This window comes from Hibiscus syriacus, unplaced genomic scaffold, assembly GCF_006381635.1.
Source record: "Hibiscus syriacus cultivar Baekdansim isolate YM2019G1 unplaced genomic scaffold, ASM638163v2 tig00110384_pilon, whole genome shotgun sequence".
NCBI lineage: Eukaryota > Viridiplantae > Streptophyta > Magnoliopsida > Malvales > Malvaceae > Hibiscus > Hibiscus syriacus.
Genome location: NW_024062715.1, coordinates 452,993 through 472,227, shown reverse-complemented (window position 1 = coordinate 472,227; position 19,235 = coordinate 452,993). Strand labels below are relative to the sequence as shown.

Below are 19,235 nucleotides of genomic sequence, written 5' to 3'. Positions count from 1 at the left end.
ACCGAAAGGGGTCCCTAGAATCGTAGATCTAGGGAAAACTAATCGACTTCTTTGACTTCGATGAACCTTAAAGGGACTACGAACGTCGATAGAGTAAATCCTCTCTTTTTTCTTGATTTTTATCTTTTTTATTTTCTTTTTATTTTTTGGTTGTTCGAATTCCTTCCCCGAATACTCTCTATCCCTTTTTTCGAAATTGCCTTTTTATCCTTGCAGGTTGATATCCCCTCTTTTGTTTGCTACCAACCAGGAGATAAGGTAATGGTCCCTCCCTCTGCTTTAGTAGTTGAAATCCCATATTTTTCGGGATATAGGATGGCTGCTTTGGTGGGTTAGATGGAGTAGTGGTGGAGAAGTTTGAATGATATGTTGTAGTTGGTGATGCTTCACGTGATTAGCTGCAAAACATATGTAAAAACTAATACTTAATAATAATAAAAATAATAATAATTAATAATATTTTTTTAAACCCGGATAAAAACGGGTGTCTATAGCTATCCCTCTTTGCACATTCTTATGTTAACAAGAATAGGGCAAAGAAGAAAAAGACAAACAATTTTTGTCCTATTTTTTTTTTAGATTTGTTGTTTGTTGTTGGGGACGACACTGCTCATACGTGATGAAGAGTTCGGGCTGTCTAAGGGTGACACGACTCTTACGTGATGAGGAGATATGGTTAGGGGATGCACTGCGTAGAAATGATGAAGAGTTCTTGGTTATCTTTAGGAAGGGTGATAACTCGGTTCCTACGCGATGAGGACGGCTGGTTATCAAAGGTTGACACGGCTCATACGTGATAAGGAGATTAGGTCGGGTGATGACACGGCTCATACGTGATGAACAGTTCTGGCCATCTAAGGGTGATAACACGGTTCCTACGTGATGAGGACGGTTGGTTATCTAGGACGAAATTACAACTTAAATAAAACATAAGATCAAATTAAAAAAGAAATAAAGTTGCATTGATGATCTAAATAGAAAGTTTATAATATAAGGATTACCTCATTTGTAGATATCCTATGCGTGAAAATGCTCCCCAAGTCACCCTGAAACGACACAATTTCACACATGTTATACAAGCTTGAAGCCAAGCAAAAATTTTCCTCAGCCTTCATTTGTTTCATTCCTTCATTTGAAGGAGAGAGAGAGCCCGATAGAATTTGAAGAACTTCCACCGGAGTTCTCATATCTCCAGAATTCAGTGGAAGGCCATTGTGTCTACCAGCGATGACCACGGTCCGCTGGTGACGGAAAATGGAGAAAACAAACAGTTTGAAGAGCCTCTTCGCCTTGGTTATAGATCCGGTCTCCTTTTGACCAAAAAGGGTCCCTAGAATCGTAGATCTAGGGAAAACTAATCAGCTTCTTTGATTCGATGAACCTTAAAGGGACTACGAACGTCGATAGGGTAAATCCTCTCATTTTTCTTGATTTTTATCTTTTGTATTTTCTTTTTTTTGGCTGTTCGAATCCCTTCCCCGAATACTCTCTATCCTTTTTTTCAAAACTGCCTTTTTATCCTTGCAGGTTGATATCCCCTCCTTTGTTTGCTGCCAACCAAGAGATAAGGTAATGGTCCCTCCCTCTGCTTTAGTAGTTGAAATCCCAGATTTTTCGGGATATAGGATGGCTGCTTTGGTTGGTTAGGTGGAGTAGTTTGAATGATATGTTGTAGTTGGTGATGTTTCATGTGATTAGCTGCAAAACATATGTAAAAAATAATAATTAATAATAAAAATAAAAATAATTAATAATACATTTTTTAAATCCGGACAAAAACGGATGTCTTCAAAACTAAAACTAATTAAATCTTAAAATTATTTAATTTTAAAATAACATGAATAAATAATTTAATTAATTCAAATTTAACTAACTAATTTTAAACATAACTATTATGGTATTATTAATGATATATATAATCTATTTTTAAAGATTAAATAAAAACATTTCATCTATGTAATTTTTATATTTCGGATAATTTAAAGTTTGTTGCGGTATTATGGTGTTGCGGCGCAATGTATAGCATGTTGCGGCGTTACGTAACGATTTTAGATCGCAAAAGTCATGATACAATTTCCTTATTGTGTTGAGTCGATATAGTGTCGCAGTAACTTTCAAAATCGTCGTGATGGGATAGTTACACTGCGTTGCAGTCGCAATTTAATACCATGGACGTTAGTAGAAATCAAGATGGTGGCTAGAAGATCAATCCAAAAACTAGCTAGTCTGAAGAATTGTAATTTGGCTTGAGAGTTGAGACCAATCTTGAGGGCAATATCATTGTGAAACATTAGCTCCCAATAGGAAGAACTTACGAAGACTAAAACCAAAGGAGAAAAAGGGAAAAGATCCTGCGAAGTAGATGAAGTGGCTAGTATGGTGATCTTGGGGCTTTGAGGAAATCAAATTCTTGATGGGAGAAAGTTTTACGAATCTTTATATGTGTTAAAACATTGCGTACATGTTGTATATTATATACCTATTTAATAAATTCTTCATCTTACGCTTACAATAGAGGTGTCTACAATTTTGTTTTGATTCGTCTCATACATATCAACCCTATATATAATTGTATTTATGCAAGACAATATTTCAAATTCCATGTTAAAGTATCACAACAACTTGTTCCTTATGAGATGTAAACCTTGAGATTATTTTACTCAAAACACTAACATTAAAAATGTTTATCTCAAAACAAAATTTTCATCTTCTTTAAAATTCTTTCGCTCAAAACACAAAAATTGAGAAATGCTTCTATTGAAGCACAAGTTCCATCTCATTCGATATACGAAGTTTATTTTCAGTTTCACTCGAGACAACAATAAATTTCAAAGCAGAAAATAAAATTAGATGAAATTTTGTCTCTGAATTATTCTCTTTTGCATCCCAATGGACAAAAGAGATAGCTAAATTACTTTTGTTAAATATTAAATTATTGAAGCACAAGGTAATATTTTTAACAAAGAGCGTTGTAGGGTGCTCATACGTAATTGAATCATGTACCCGAATCTTATGAATATTTGATCACGCTTAGACTTAAAAATCGTCTTTAAAAGAAGTTATAGAAATTTACTTTTGGAAAAGGATTTTATGTGTTCGACTCTACTTAGTCAAAAATGATCGAATGGGACTATAAGTTTTATCTTTAAAAAATATAACTTTTAAATAAATTTGAATTTACGCATGTTTTCTCAAAAATAAGTCAAGAATCGTTCTGGTAAGCTTAAGGATAGTTAATATGGATAAAAGTTTTAGATATAGATCTTTAAACATAGAAGAAGAAAAATAATAATAAGGGTCTCTTTGTTTCCTTGTAATTATTTTTTGTAAAATGTTTGCTTTATTTTTTAGTTTGGTTGACAGAAAATAAATGACTAATGTCATTCATTTTCAACAGAATTTTTTTATATTTTCTGAAAAATGATTTATTGTTTGAGTTTACTTAGTCATATTTGAACTTTTCACTTCGAAACATAAATAATTAAAATATTATTATTTTATATATTTAATATTAATATATTATTCAGTATCATTTTAATCAACATATTATTATTAAATTATATTTATTGATAAATTTAATAATATAAAATTATATTTCTTAATATTATAATAATATTCAATTATATTAGTAGAATATATAATATTATATTTTATTTTAATAATATATAAACTATATTTCTTAATGTTGTAATAATATATTCAATTATGGCATCACATTGCTCCGTCGACCTGGCTATCAAATTTCTTTCTTCTTGACTTGGAATGTTGGATCCTACAGAATCACAGTTTTGTCTCCTACCAAAACAACTGGTCTTGCCATCGGTGCCACCTTTTCGTCTCTCTTACTTGACAGCTTTGAAAACGAAGGAACGATTTTTTTTTTCTCAGAACAAACGCAACTCTTTCTATTGTTGTTGTTTGGGCAAAACATTTTTTTGATAACTCTAATCCAAGGCTAGATTCAGCTCAACGCCTTCCGCAGACTATTCAATGGATGAAACCAACTTTGGGTTGGGTTTGTTTAAACACATACGGAGTCGTTTCCGATGAACTGTGCCGGAGCTCTGGAGGATGAGTGCTGCGAGATTGCGATGGAACATGGCTCCTTGGTTTCAACCGTTTGACTGGCCTTTGCTCCATCCTTCAAGCCGAGCTCTGGGTCATGTTTTTGTTTTGTCTCAGACTTGCATGGGATAATGGCTTTAGACACGTTCTCCTATAATCTGATTGTCTTGAAGCGGTTCGGCTTGTCAATGAAGCTCATTATGGAAATTGCTCCTTGGTTCGATCAATAAACAAATTCCGAGGTAGTCAATGGATAACACGAGTTGAATGGATACGGCGAGAAGCCAACAAGGCTGCGGATGCCCTCGCCCGATGCTGAGCTGCCAAACTCGCTGGTTTACATGTATTTCGTACCCCCCCCCCCCAACACAAAGTCAGTCTTAAGGATCCTCATGTTGACTCCAGGGCCCCCCTTATATAAGGACTTGATGCATTTTGGTGAAAATTTCAATAAAAAAATATAATTTTATAACAAAATAATGTTATTTAATTATTAAATATTTAAAATATATTTATTTTAATATAATATTCTTATTTTAATATTCTTATATTATTATTTTAAGAAGTAATTAATATAATTGATAATATATTATTTTTATTTTAATTAATAATTAATATTATTTGTAATAAATTTTTAAATAAAGTATATTAACCTTAATATTTTATTTATAAACTTGTAGATATAATACTTTAAAATAGTATTCACATAAATAATATTAAACAAAAATATTCTAATATTTTCTAAAAATAACATTATTTCTTATATTTGGTATTTATAATAAATAATTTTTAAAATTTTTACCAACAAGTGGAAAATGATTTACACAACATCATCTAAATACCGTAAAATGATTTTTGAAAAATATTTTCTAGAAAATTAAATTCATTTTACGAAAATCATTTTTCAAAATCTGTTTTCCACGCGAAACAAATGGACCATAAATGTGGTCAATAAATTATATTGAAATGGTTTTTTGAGTTACTGACTTTTAAAGTTATCAAACATTCACTAAGGAGTTGTTTGTTTGCCTCTTAATGGAACTATTCAATGCTGAATGTTGAACCGTTCAACATTCAATGCTGAATGTTGAGCTGTTCAACATTCAACGTGTTTGTTTCACACCTCTGAATGATTTAGTGCTGACTGATTCAGCAAAACAATGTCGAATGATTCAGCACAGAAGTACATTCTGAATGATTCAGAGTCATTATCAAACAGCATGTCACATTCAGAGCTAATTCATACAGAGCCTCTGAATCATTCAGTGCTTAATCATTCTGAAGTAAACAAACAACCCCTAAGTTTTTTATTTGAATATAAAATAATTTTCATGTTGTTAGATTTCATTTACAGTCATTAAATTAAGGCAGTGATATGATATGTTAAACCAATGGATAGTATCTTATTTAGTCCTCAATTATAACTATTTTTTTTGGCTATTTTCTAACATATCTGAGCAATAATTCTAAAACTATTTTAAAAAGTTAAAAATTATAAAATATTTTTTAGAAATTACAGTTATAACTTTTTAAAATCATAAAACTCTTTAATATATATATATAAAGCCTAATAATCACAACCTGTAAATAAAAAAATACTGACGTAGTAACAAAAAGTTTTATGTGACATCAGGTCGAGGATACAAACTCTATGAAACTCTTCTCCCTTTGAATTGTACCAGAAAAACATGACTGATATGATGACTTCATTGATTTTTTGTATTAACACTTGCAAACAAAAGAAGCTACAATCATAGAGATGAACAATCTGGTGTCGTTGACATTTGTATTGAGGTACATGAATTCTTTTACAAAGGCTACTCCGTAGTGGAATGCAGTGTCAATCAGCTTGTGTTCAGAACTGCCAGTTGTGGTTGAGTAAAAGATAGCTGAGATGGTTATCGGGTTTTACTTGGCACCCAAGATTGAAGATGACATGGATGGATGAGACTAATCCATAAGCTAATCATGCAGTAGATAAGTTTTGAATACATATATGACTAATCCATAAGCTAATGATCATGCAGGCAGTGGAGGAGCTCGTTAGGTTGGATGAATTTTGAGAACGAGATTGAACGGGTTACCGTTTGGCGTTGGCTAGAAAATGGGATTAGTGAATGAGGATAATTCTCCGGTATTTTCATGGTCTCGGATCAATTTTCAAATTATCGATGGATAGGAAGGTGCGAGAATAAATAGAATCGATTTGTTTTGATTCAGAAACTAAATGGAGGTGACTGTGTCTGATTGAAGCAGGTTCTCCATCTGTTGCATCTACTCGAGTTTGCTTTGCTTAAGGGGTATTTAGACTCGCCATTGGATTCACTTGGTGATGTTCGAGTCGTTCCATCTTTGTAGCACAGGAGATGTGTATCGCTGAGTAGGGTTTTTATTTCTTTATTTTGATGCGTTGTAATCCTGCTTGCATATCTTCATGCCTCGTGGAAGAGTTATATCTAATCTTTGCTGTCTTGTGAGGGTACGGTAAGTTTTCAAGGTGTTTTTAGAGTTTGGAGAAGGTATTTGCAGCCATAAGCTTCTTGGGTTTGATTGGTTTATATTACTGATGAGGATCTAAGGTTATGGGGTGGTCAAGTGTAGAGGTTTTAGCATTGTCTCCAGGTCGATTGTTTAGTGTCTCCTGTTAGGCATGGGGTCTTATCAGCGTTGTGATTGTTTTTATTAGAGGTGTTTTAGCGTTTTATTTTGTTTTTTTTTTATGTAGCCTTGTTAACTACACTCTTATGATATTTTAAACATTAATAAATAATTGTCGTGCTAAAAAGTTATATGTGATAGCATTTCTTTCATTTACTGGATTTTTCAATACATTTTTATGAGTAAACTATACCAGTGATAAGTTTTCGTTTTGTCCATTAAAGTTCAAAACAAACTGGTCACTAATGGTATTGACTGTACAAAATAGTCAACGTTATCGATTTGTAATAAAATGGTCGTCATCTTCTTAAATAATGACATGACTATGTTAAAAAAATAAATAATATTTAGTTTTACCCCTAAACTATAACTAAAACATTAAATAAGACATTAAATTTGAATTGTATTGTATAACTTGTATCAGGCTCTAGTGTTTGTTTTTGGAAGGGTGTCGTACATATGTTTTGCTTCAGTTTTTGTGGAGAGTTTCAGTGTTTAGGGACTTTCCTTTTGGCGTTACCTCGTGTCCTCTTCCGTGTATCTTTCGGGTTGAATGTACTATTTTCCTCCACCAAGATTTAGAGAAATTTTTAACGAGGCATTCTTCCGATTTTAGTTAATAAAATTCTTGCTAAAAAAAACAGTGATTTTATATTTAATTTACCCCTATTCTAATTTCAATTTTCCCCAAATACCTCACTATCTTCGCTATATTCGAACCACCTTCCTTACAAAATAAAAAATCGTTGAGATTTAAAATTCATTTTTTTATTTTATTTATATATATCTTTATTTTCATTTTTTAGGATGAGAGGTTGAGATTGTTTGCAAGAATACAACAAACAATAAAGTGCAGTATTATTAAGATAAATGGAGTCGAATGCATCTAATTTACTTAATCAAAGAGATCCAGAGATACAGAAAGAAGCAAACAAAACAATAGAGCTTCAAAACTTGATAAAGAAGCTGGAAATGGATAAGCATGCCTGGTAAAAAGTGGCACCTGAGAGCGAAACGATTGTTGTGTCTCAAATCAACAAGTTGAAAACACTATGAGAACAAGTAGCTTCCAACAATGGAGTCGATGATGCAGAATCATCGTGTGAAGTTGGATATCAATAAGACGAAAAAAGAACAAAAATAACAATAGTTTACAAACGTTGTGATACTCCAAGTGTTTGCGTTTTAGACTCTACAAGGTTGTTATATGGTTAAGCTAGCAAACAACTATAATGCTAATTAGTATCACATCACATTAACCATTAAGTCAAATGTTTTCGTCTTTCGGTCGTTTTGAGTCAAATTATTTAATTAATTTTATGTGCTTAGTGATGACATTTGTATGTTGGTATTTTATGCCTTATTGTATAGTTCATGGTTGTCTTGTTAGTTTAAAGTTTGCTATGGAAACTATTGCTAGTTTCAAACTTGTAGTTGCCCACATGATTCTTCCTGTCAGACCACCAATGGTATGCTATGTTGCTTGTTAATCACTTGAGTAAGCAGGAAAAGAATAGAACATATCCATAAATATAATCATAGCTACTCTTATTGTTAGATGTTGTTATCTTGAATCTCCATTGTTTTTATTCGTTGCTTTTTGTATCTTTTGGTCTCTTTGATTAAGTAAAATAGATGCATTTGACACAATTTGTTTTAACAATACTGCAATGTGTCGTTTGTTATGTTCTTGCAATAACAATCTCAACTTCCCATCTTGAAAAAAAAAACTAAAATTGAGAAAGTATATATAAAAAATGAAAAAGAAATATTTTTTTAAAACTCTACCATTTTTATTTTGTAAGGAAGGCGGTTTGAATAAAGTGAAGGTGGTGGGGTATTTGGAAAAAATTGAAAGAAAGTTTCGGGGTAAAGTAAATATAAAATCATTGTTCAATGACTTATTTGATGTTTTAGTTATAGTTTAGGGGTAAAAATAAATATTAACCATTTTTTAACAGTGTCACGTCATCATTTTAACGGAGATGTTGGTAGAGTGAATATTTTGTTACAAATCGGTAACATTAGTGAGAATTTTTTTACAGATCGATAATGTTAGTGACCAATTTATAATTTTTGAAACTTCAATAGGAAAACAAAAACTTACTTAAACATTAATGACCACAGATGTAGTTTACCCTTTTTTATTATTTATCTTCATTTTTTTTGCTGGACAAATTTAATTTAATTGATGAAACCTAAAAACCTATATGTCATAGGTAATTTGTGTATTGCTCTTTCAATACAAATACGATATGAATTTATAGAATCATTGATGTGCACAGAAAAGAAGAAGAAGAATCAGTGAGGATTTGATTTGAATGAATCTTCAACTTTTCTATGCATTGGAAATCAAACGAGCTACATGAGTTGAGGCAGCATTACAGCAACAAGTTCAGTTTAACCCGAGGTTATTTCAGGCAATTCATTACACGAGTAGCATAGAATAATTAAGCTTTTATTTTCTCATGCCACTATGAAAGCACTTGATGAACCGGTGAAATGCCGATTTGATCCTAAAAGTCCCTTTGAAGCACCAAAATTTCTCATTCTGTATACTCTTGGCGTGGCAAATGGCGGGATTGTCCATCCCATTCTTGCCTTACGTCGGGGACTTAGCTTTGAAGGTTTTGTCCCCTTAAAGCCAAGGCATCAAAAACTCTGACACCTAATGAGTTAAACAGCTAGTAAATTGTTTGAACTCAAACCGATCAATCTAGATTAATTTGATTTTAATTCTTGTTCTAGTCGAGACTTTAACAAATTGAGTTAAATCACACCCAACTCATTCAGTAAGTTGATGAGCAATTCATTCATTATTATTTTTTTATATTTTTTAGTAATTATCATAAAAGTATTTCATTAAAAATAATTAATAATTACTACTTACTATTTTTTTAATAAACAAAAGGAAAGACATTAAATTATTTTAAAAATTATAAATTTAATAGATCTTACGTATAATTAAAAAAATTAAGTAAAAATTCAAATGATTTTAATAACTAACTAGTTGAGTCAAGCAATAAAATTTTTTAACGAGCACAAATAAAGTTTGACGAACGAGTGAAATCGAGCAATAAATATTTTTAACGAACATGAATTAGCATTACACAACTCAATAAACATCCCTATCAAAAATCATAGAGGTGTAACATCTTATTTTAATAGTTTACAGTCTTTTCTCAATTGAAAGTTCTTTTTCAAACATGTAGCTTGGTTCATGCAATTATTTTTTTATTAAATGTTTAAATAAGAATTAATTTTTGTAGAGATTGATATCGCTTAAGTAATGTCTTATGTTCAAGTCTTTGTGTATGTAGAAAATATTCACTGGAAGACTCACCTACCAAAATCAAATATAAAACTCGGATTGATCTAGATTAGTCATAATCAAACCTTCAAACTGGAGAGAGAAAAAAACTCAACTTTTCAAAACATGCTCAAATAAAGGCCTACACGCATCTTAAAGTGTGGCGATGAACACACGTGAACAAATTTAAGGATAATCACGAATTTTCCCTCGACTTTTATAAATTTTCAATTTGACCCTTACTCTTTTTTTTTTCCTTTTTTTTTTTGCTTGAATATGGCGCCTGATCACCATTGCTCTTCGTCCTTTGTATTTTCGACACCCCAGTCCAAAATCTTAACTTCTGCACCTAACCAACGATGTCAAAGAGAAAGGAGGAGAGATGAAGAAGAAAGATTAGATGAAACCAAAACTATTCAAAAGAAATGTTTAAATTGTTTTATTTGACAAACTTAGAGTTATCCACCAAAATCATATTAGTACATAGCCTTAGAACATTCCAGATACCATAATTAGCTAAAGTCAAGTACTTATCATGACAGATTAAAGCAACTAATTTCGTTTAAACAGCTTTAAATGCTAACAACTACAATGCTTGCAAATTGTAAACAATGTATTAAATTTCTCATCCAAATTCAATCTAAATCTAAAGGTAAAAGGAAGTTTAATTCACGAAGACAATTTATTGTATTATTATCAAATCAAATAGGTAAGACAGACATGAAATTGGAAACATTGTAAGAAAATGATTGGCCTCCCTGCATGTAAACTACCTTAAAAGGATGCTCATTAAAGAATTTGGTTTAGTACAGATGCTTCGACAAACTTGAGAAACTCATACAGAGGGGATAAAGGTTTATACATTTGCATTGGATTTTAGGGTTTCGAATTTCAATTTCAATGAATTTGAGCAATTGATTTTCAAATCGATTTTTTCCATGGCATGGGTATCAAAATGGAATAATCATCTAGTTCAGTGCCAAAATTTAAATTAACCTTAAGAAACATTACATGGTATCATTTAAAGTTATTCTCTGATTATGACATTTTTTTTGTAAAATAATATCTTTACAACGATTTATCTTATACATTTTACTTTATATTACATCGATAATTGAACTGAATGTTGCTTCCTTGGGCATGGACAAGGTAAATAATCTTAATGATTATTAGAACCCAGTAAAAAACACATTGAGATTAATTAGGTGGTTAGAATATAAAGGAATTTGGCTTTAAGTTGATGTTGTTGGGGTTTGTTTTATTGACCAAATACTATTCTTTCCAGTTAAAACTTTCATCATGGTGCTTTCTATAGGATCATAATCTATGGCTGGTCCTTGAAGGAATCTTTTATATGAACAGTTTCCATTTAGTGGGATCGAATGAAAATGCAGGCCATATAGATCAAATATATATGATTTAATCAACCAGTAAATTTAATTACAACATCCATTGGTATAATAAATACATAAAATATCAACAATTAGTTGGTCAAATAGGATGAGATACTAAATTTTTAAACAAGATCATATGTTTGGATTCTGACATTTACGAATAGAACAAACTTAATTAAGATGATTGTCCTCGTAATAAGTCTACATAAAACAAGATTTGAAATCATCCATCAACCTATCAAATAGGTGTGATTAAACTTAAAAAAAAATTAAATCATATAGGTTGAGATTCTTAAATCAAATACGAACTAATGTACGAAAGTGGAGCTCTCATTGTGAACCAATTATTTTTGGTCATGAGAGGGTCTCTTTTGTCATCATCCTCCAGATAAACATTGCGAGTGATTGTGTTTTATTAGTGGGATATGACTGGCACTGTGGCTTTGCCAAAGATTAAAGGGAAAAAGAAAAATGTCTTTGAACAATTTGACTAATTAATAGCTTTTAAGGAGACCACATTATCACATCATCATCAAACTTTGCATGCATAAGTTGATAGGTTATTCAATCAATGCCTTCACAAATCTACATAGTTTTTGCGTAATCATCTTCCATCTCTCTCTCTCTCTCTCTTCCCGGATAATTTTAAGTTACTGTATTGGTAAGTTTTATACAAAAAGTACCGTAATAGGTAAAAAAAAGAAGTGGTTGTTTTTATTTATTTGAGATAAATATTTTTACGAGACCATAAGACAAATAAGGCGGTGAGAAGCCTAAAATCTTGTTTCCAAGATAAGTTGGGATCTTCTAATGTCTTCTTGTGTTAACTAAACACTGTTATCCATAATCCTAAACATTGAAACACTGGCAATTAATAAATGTATGTATGCCTAAATTCTTTACTAATTTAGTACCATAATCACCTTAAAGGTATCAATAATTGCATAAATACATCATATTTAACACTGATAACTAAATTATAAGACAAATAAGGTGAGAAGCCTAAAATCTTGTTTCCAATATAAGTTGGGATCTTCTAATGTCTTCTTGTGTTAACTAAACACTGTTATCCATATCCTAAACATTGAAACACTGGCAATTAATAAATGTATGTATGCCTAAATTCTTTACTAATTTAGTACCATAATCACCTTAAAGGTATCAATAATTGCATAAATACATCATATTTAACACTGATAACTAAATTAATATATACAACCTAATAGATCGCTGCAGTACTTGATAATACGACTATGTAGTATTGGATATGGGTTAAGAGGGTTTCTCATTATTAATGGAGGACATAGGATTTAATGTTAGAGTAAATTTATAAAATTTTATGATTAAAACAGATTATCAATAAAAATACATAAAATGTACGAGAATTTAAAATTTTCAAAGGACGACAACCCCAGTGGCGGAATATAAGCAGAGCTAGTGGGGTCATGGAATCCACAAAATTTTAAAAATTATAATATAGACCCTTCAAATTTTCAAAAAAATTAATTTGGACTCCCAAATTTTTTAAAAAACCATATTAAATTTTAGAATTTTTTAATGTTCTTCATTAAGTCTCCTCCCATATTTTTTAAAAAGTTCTTATTAAGCTTCTCAAATTTTTAAATATTTTAGTTACACCCTAATATTTTTGTAAAAAATACAAATTAAACCCTTCAATTTTTTTTTGAAAATTTCAAATTAAACTTCCAAATATTATAAAGTTTTAAGTTACCTCTCAAACTCTATCACCAAGTTTCGCCACTGGCTCCCTCAATCCATTATTGCTCATAAGACTTAATTTGAATTAATCAATCAATAGATTAAATATAAGTAGTTAAAGAAATAACTAAAGTGAGATATAAAACATAATACAAAGATGATAAAACAAAGAAACGAATGCATCAAAATCTATCAAACACTAAAGCGTATAAAAGTATGATGCAAACTCAAACCTAAATGCCTATTACAATAGTAATATCTCTTATCAATTGTGGGGTGCCACCAATGTCATTTTTTTTTAGTTTTGGCTTCTCCTAGGTGTATAGCGTTCCCCAAGTTTCACCATTCTTCTTTACAAAACAGTGTGTTTTGTGAAAAAGGACAGATACTTTGAATTAAAACTTCATGAGGACCACACAGGTGAATGATTAGTCTGTGGTTCAAGTTAGGCGTAGTAAAGATGCAGAAAAATACTCATCAAAACAAAAGCGAATTTCAAATACAATTTCTTGGAGATTCTGGGCATTTCTATAACCCAAGTCCGGTAGAAAAAGCCCTAGTAAACAGAGTTTTAATGTAAAAGCCAAGTAATATGGAAATGGTGCAGTGCTCGTGTTTCTCCCAATGGCGAAAGCATACGGATAATATATAACTGGAATTCTTGTACTGGTTCCGCAAGAAAACTGAAAAAAAACTTAAGATCGAAGGAAAACTAATCCTGCAAAGTTTTCACGGCCCCTCTCATTTCTCAAGATCCTTCTCCTTTTATGTATATAATATATTGATAGTATATTGTGATTTTTATGATTGCAAACTCCTTCCATGTATACTTTATATATCTGCAAAATTCATAGTGGATAAACTCTCTATACATCATGTTTCCCGGGTTTTCGAATATGGCCTTTACAGCTATAACTTTCGGATTTTGCATCTTCGTCATCTTCCATGTTGTCACCTCCTGGAGTGGAGTTCCCTCCGGTGTCTATGGCTAGCTCGAGAGGTCCTTGAGGAGAACCCGACTGGGAACTGCTTCCCTTAGACGACTCTCCATACTGATCTTGGGACATCCACAGACCACTCCCCGAAACAACGACTGATTGTTTTGCAGGGCTGGTTGTGGAAGCCGGAAATCTTCTTGTGTGAAGTCGGTATTTCTGGGAAGTTACAGGAAATGATCCCATCAAATACTCATCCATAAAAAAATACTTCGTATAACCATTAATCTCTGGAAAATATTAAGAAGCTTAACATTTTTTTCACAGATCAGAACTGCCTAGGAGAAAATTGAATCCAAGAACCGACCTGCAAATGACTCTTAACTTCATCGTTGGTCAAGTCATCTACTCGCATAAGTTCCCTAATCTGCTTCGGAGTGGCCACTGCAAAAGAATCAATAAATTTTATTCAGAAACTTAGACGTGAAAGAACCAAAAAAAATGAATCTCCATGAAAAGATAACGTTTCAATCCAACGATACCAACAGAAAGGCTAATAATGCAGAATAACTCGTTCTGTAACCATCTTTTATCCTCCATGGTCTCAAGCCAAATGAATTATACATAATTATACATATATCTCTTAGACCGATTTAATCTACACTTTCCATCTCTAAAGCAAAATCAGATTGAATGATAAGGACCGGAAAATAGGTGCAAAGAGGTTACGTTTCTTGCAAAAGCAATCCTCTCACTGACCAAACATTTTAAACCTTACCTAAGATGACTATGACAATAAGCAACCAACTCAGGACAAGAAAATGAAGATCTAAGAACAACAGAATACAAATTGTCACTATCTACATACATTACCAATTGAACATCATTCATTCACCTTGAGATCCTCCTAATTGTTGCAAGGCATTGACAAACCGGCAATGTAACTCAGGTGACCAGCACCTCCTTTGCTTCCTAGCAGTTTGCTGCTGATGCTTTTGGGACAACGGCTGCAGTACAGACCGAAAACTTGACCGAGCATTGGGAGCAGAAGAAGAAACTGCCTTGCTACAACTTGTCATTGATCCCGTAGAGCATGATTCATCTCTCGGATTCTTGATTCCAGGAGTCAAAAGCGTTAGTGGTATCTCCTCTCTCTCTTCCTTCTTCACTGCAAAGCCCAAATTTGCCTTGAATGGCATTAATGATGTCGCTCCTCCCCTGTTTTTACATGATTGAGATGAATCTCCAATGTTTCTCAGCTGTAAACCAAAAAACCAATATTCAATCTTTGGCAATTTTATTTCATTATAAACTACACTTCTTAAGTTTAAATGTGGTTTAATTATCTTCTGTTTTTTACTTTGAAGTACCTTAGTATCTAGTTTTCTATCAACAGAACGATAATAATCATCATCAACAGTGTTCCAAAAAACTGGCTCAACGTTTCTGGGCAAACATTGCACTAACTCCTCTTTGAAAGCTGCAATGGCTGAAATCAAACAGAAAACCAAAACCGCATTCAATAAATTGATTGCAATGTAAAAAAAAAAAACCAAAACACAAGTTACAGAGTCTATCGATTTTAACCAAAACGATAAAAAAAAATCCCAAAAACAAAGCTGAAGGCAAACGTTTTTCCGATTAAAACTCACAATCGAGAGCAGGGGTTTTATTTTCGTTCCAAAAAGGAAATCAAAAGAGAACCCATTAATAAGAGAAAAAGGTGTGATTTAAATTGATTGAAGAAACGAACCATCGTTGAGGAGGAGCATGCAAAGAGGAAGTTCACATTTAAAAGCATCGATCTTTCTCATTTCTTCTTCCAATCGTTTAACAAAAGCATCGAGTTTTGAAATCCTCTCAGGAACGTTTCCGATTAATGAAAGCTCCTTGAGGAAACTAATGATCGTTTTGGGTACAAAAGTGGGTATAAATTCCAAGCTCAGTTCAGGTGGAACCGAACCCATTTTCGATCCTTGTTTGTTTCCTCCCAAAAAAATCTTCCCTTTACTTCCTATGGGTTCTTTTCTTTTCGTGCCCTTTGGGTTATCTGTTGAAGCAGAGAGGAGAGTAGGTGCAATTAGAACAGAAGTGGTGAGATCTATGAATTAATATATTATATATAGAAAGGGTAAAGAGAGCGATTTCTTAATTTTTTTTATTTATAAATAATATTATGTATCTGAAGAGTGAGCAAGAAATGTGCTGTTTGGAGAGAGAGAATCAGAAAATAAATAAATTTGGTTTTCTTGGTGAGAAAATAGGAATAGAAATTAAGAAGGCGAAGATTCTGTTTGCGGTTTTTGGGTTATAAGGTCACTTACGGCTCATCGCATATACAAGCTTGCTCACATTTTTCCTTTTATTATTGTGATATTATTAAATATTATAAAGCCTTTTAAGTATATATTAAATAATATTTTATATTATGTATGTATATCTTGTCAAAAATATATTTTATTCTATTTTTAATATTGAAATATATTACTTTTTTTATTTGTTGTTGTAGTCATCCTCAAAAGCTATTTATGAAAATAGTATTATTTTGGGCGTTATTATATTAAAAATCCATCCTTAGCAGATTTAATAGAAAAATAGCTCTTAAAGTGCATACATAGGATTAACTCGCGTCCTACTTAGTGCGCGAACATGTCTCGCGTTTCACAAGATGCGAGATATCAAGTACTTTTCAGATTATTTAATTTAATATAATTGTTTAATACCTCATGTTTCTCAGAACGCGAGGTCCACGAAATATTGAGAAATTATCATTCGTAGAAGTTTTGAAATTTAAATTTTGAAAAGATATCCTGAACCTCACGCTTCATATAACGCAAGATACCATTTACCTTGCTTCGAAGGCAATGCGATGACCACTATAAAAAGGCCCCCACCTGAATTCCTCACACCATCACCCAAAAAAAAACTCTCTTAATTATTCTCTCCCTCGTATTATTATGGCGAGACTACTGAGGGATGATATTTCACATGTATGCACCTATTAGTGGGAAAATCCAACGATAATTTTCATTTATTAATTTGCTTTAAATTTTTAATTATTTTGAATACTTTATTTATTTCTTTATTTTTTTGATTTATTTATTTCAAATTTATTTATTCATTTATTTCAAATTTATTCATTTATTTATTTTTGATTTATTTATTTAGTTCAAATTATTTATTTATTTATTTATTTATTTGAAGGGATATGAATGTTCGCTGATGTGTTTTATCAATCGTTTCCGGCCCCCTAATAATGATATTATTCCATACTTGCACAAAGCCGATTTTGGTTACGTTGGCACCGTAATTGGTGGTACGAAGTTGCATCCTTCATTGATAAAAGCATTGCTAGAACGGTGGAGACTAGAGACACACGTTTTATTTTCTTTGTGGGGAGGCGACTATTACCCTTAAAGATGTCGCATACCATCTTGGGCTGCCTGTTAATGGAAATCTTATTACCAGTATGGATCATGGGGACTGGCCAAACTTGTGTCAGAAGCTGCTCGAACTTACTCCGATAGAGGATGATTTGGATGGAGGGAACATCTCTATTAAATTTTTTAAATCTATGTTTATTTATTTTAATTTGTTTATTTATAATATTTAAATGTTTTAGTTTATGTTATTGTAATTTTTTTGACGATAATTTTTTAATATATTTTCACCTTTTTTAATTTTACAACAATTTTCTCGTGCTCATATTTTACAAGTTATTGGGGGATCTTGATGCCTGATAAATCCCGAAATAAAGTGCATATGATGTTATTGGATCATCTACGCGATTTTCTGGCAGCTAAAAATAAGAGTTGGGGATCGACAATGTTGACATTTTTTGTTCCGGGAGCTATGTAAAGATGTTAATCTGAATAACCAAGCAATTGGAGGTTGTAAATAATTATATTTTATTATATGAATGATATGTGGATCATCACACTTAGTCACTCCCACTTACCAAAAAGTCTGAGTCATCTTAGATTGTCGATGATAAGATGACATATGAGGTAATCGATTTTATTTTTGTAAATTAAATATCACATTTTTATTCGAGTTCTTTTCTAACATAGTTTAAAAAAATTGTGTAGTTCATGTGGACGACATACAGTAACGATGCTATTAGAGCTTATACTCCGGATGAGATACATCACAATTCACACATTTGGATGTCGGTGGTTTCGTTGATAGTCCATGAGATCATCGAGTGGCATCCTGTTGATCGCGTGTTGCAGTAATTTGGCCATGTTCAAACAATTGTGACACCAACAACAACCTTGGACAATGCCTTACATCATATAACGTGACATGAGAAGACGAATGTTAATTAGGAGGTTTATCATGTGGATTGGGTGATGCAATGGATATCGAGGTTTGTTAGGCATCCCGTTTTTGAACCCATCTTGGCCTATGGTGTTTCAGATGATTACATGTTTTAGTATGAGCAAAATGAGATACCGCATATACCGACCGAGGATGAGTGAGCGCGAGAAATTTATAGGTCTCCCCCAAATCGTCCGCCCACACAATATCTCTCGACGTAACGTGGTGCAAGTCAAAGTAGACGAAAACACACTTAAGTCTCATCATCGGGAATGACACAAACGCTTACAAATCATCAGACACCACTAACGACATCTACATTCACCCACTTGACTCAGTCAATATTTCAGCAGATGACGACTCCGTCATCATTTCAACATATGACGCCACCGACGGAAGGTTTTTTCACTGACACATTCCGTTCCTATCCGACGATCATTGTTTATTCTTATTGCCCTCATGCACCAGTTAAACCATATTATCCGTCACCTCCATCTGTTCGACCATTGGCAACAGACTTCAAATTCAGCAATGTTGAGCAGATATCGCCGCAGAGCATGTCCTACACCAATCTTGGTCCTAGTGTCAGTGGTGATACTGGCCATGTATATGAGGGTGATGATGATGATGATGGTGATGATCAGAGTGATGATGAGGCCTCCAATATAGATTGATTTGTAGAAATCCTCGTCGGACTCGTCGTCCACTACAGTGCAGTATGGTTGGACATAGACATCATTAGTTGTTTAAATTTATAATTTTTTTAGCTAGTCGAACTGTATTTTCTTTTTTTAGTTAATCGAACTCTGATTTCTTTTTTGTTTAAAAAATAAT

The 19,235-nt window shown here is 32.4% G+C and overlaps 1 protein-coding gene across 1 annotated transcript; it reads right to left on the bottom strand.

Moving 5' to 3' along the window:
* Window positions 1–13,743: 13,743 nt before the first annotated feature.
* Window positions 13,744–16,140, bottom strand: LOC120122206 (transcription factor HHO6-like). The gene is made up of 5 exons (XM_039141406.1): window positions 15,835–16,140; window positions 15,452–15,570; window positions 14,977–15,340; window positions 14,449–14,525; window positions 13,744–14,300 (listed from the first exon to the last, which is right to left on the bottom strand). The coding sequence occupies exons 1-5, from the start codon at window positions 16,046–16,048 to the stop codon at window positions 14,013–14,015; spliced, it is 1,062 nt and encodes a 353-aa protein (XP_038997337.1). The 5' UTR covers window positions 16,049–16,140; the 3' UTR covers window positions 13,744–14,012.
* Window positions 16,141–19,235: the final 3,095 nt, after the last annotated feature.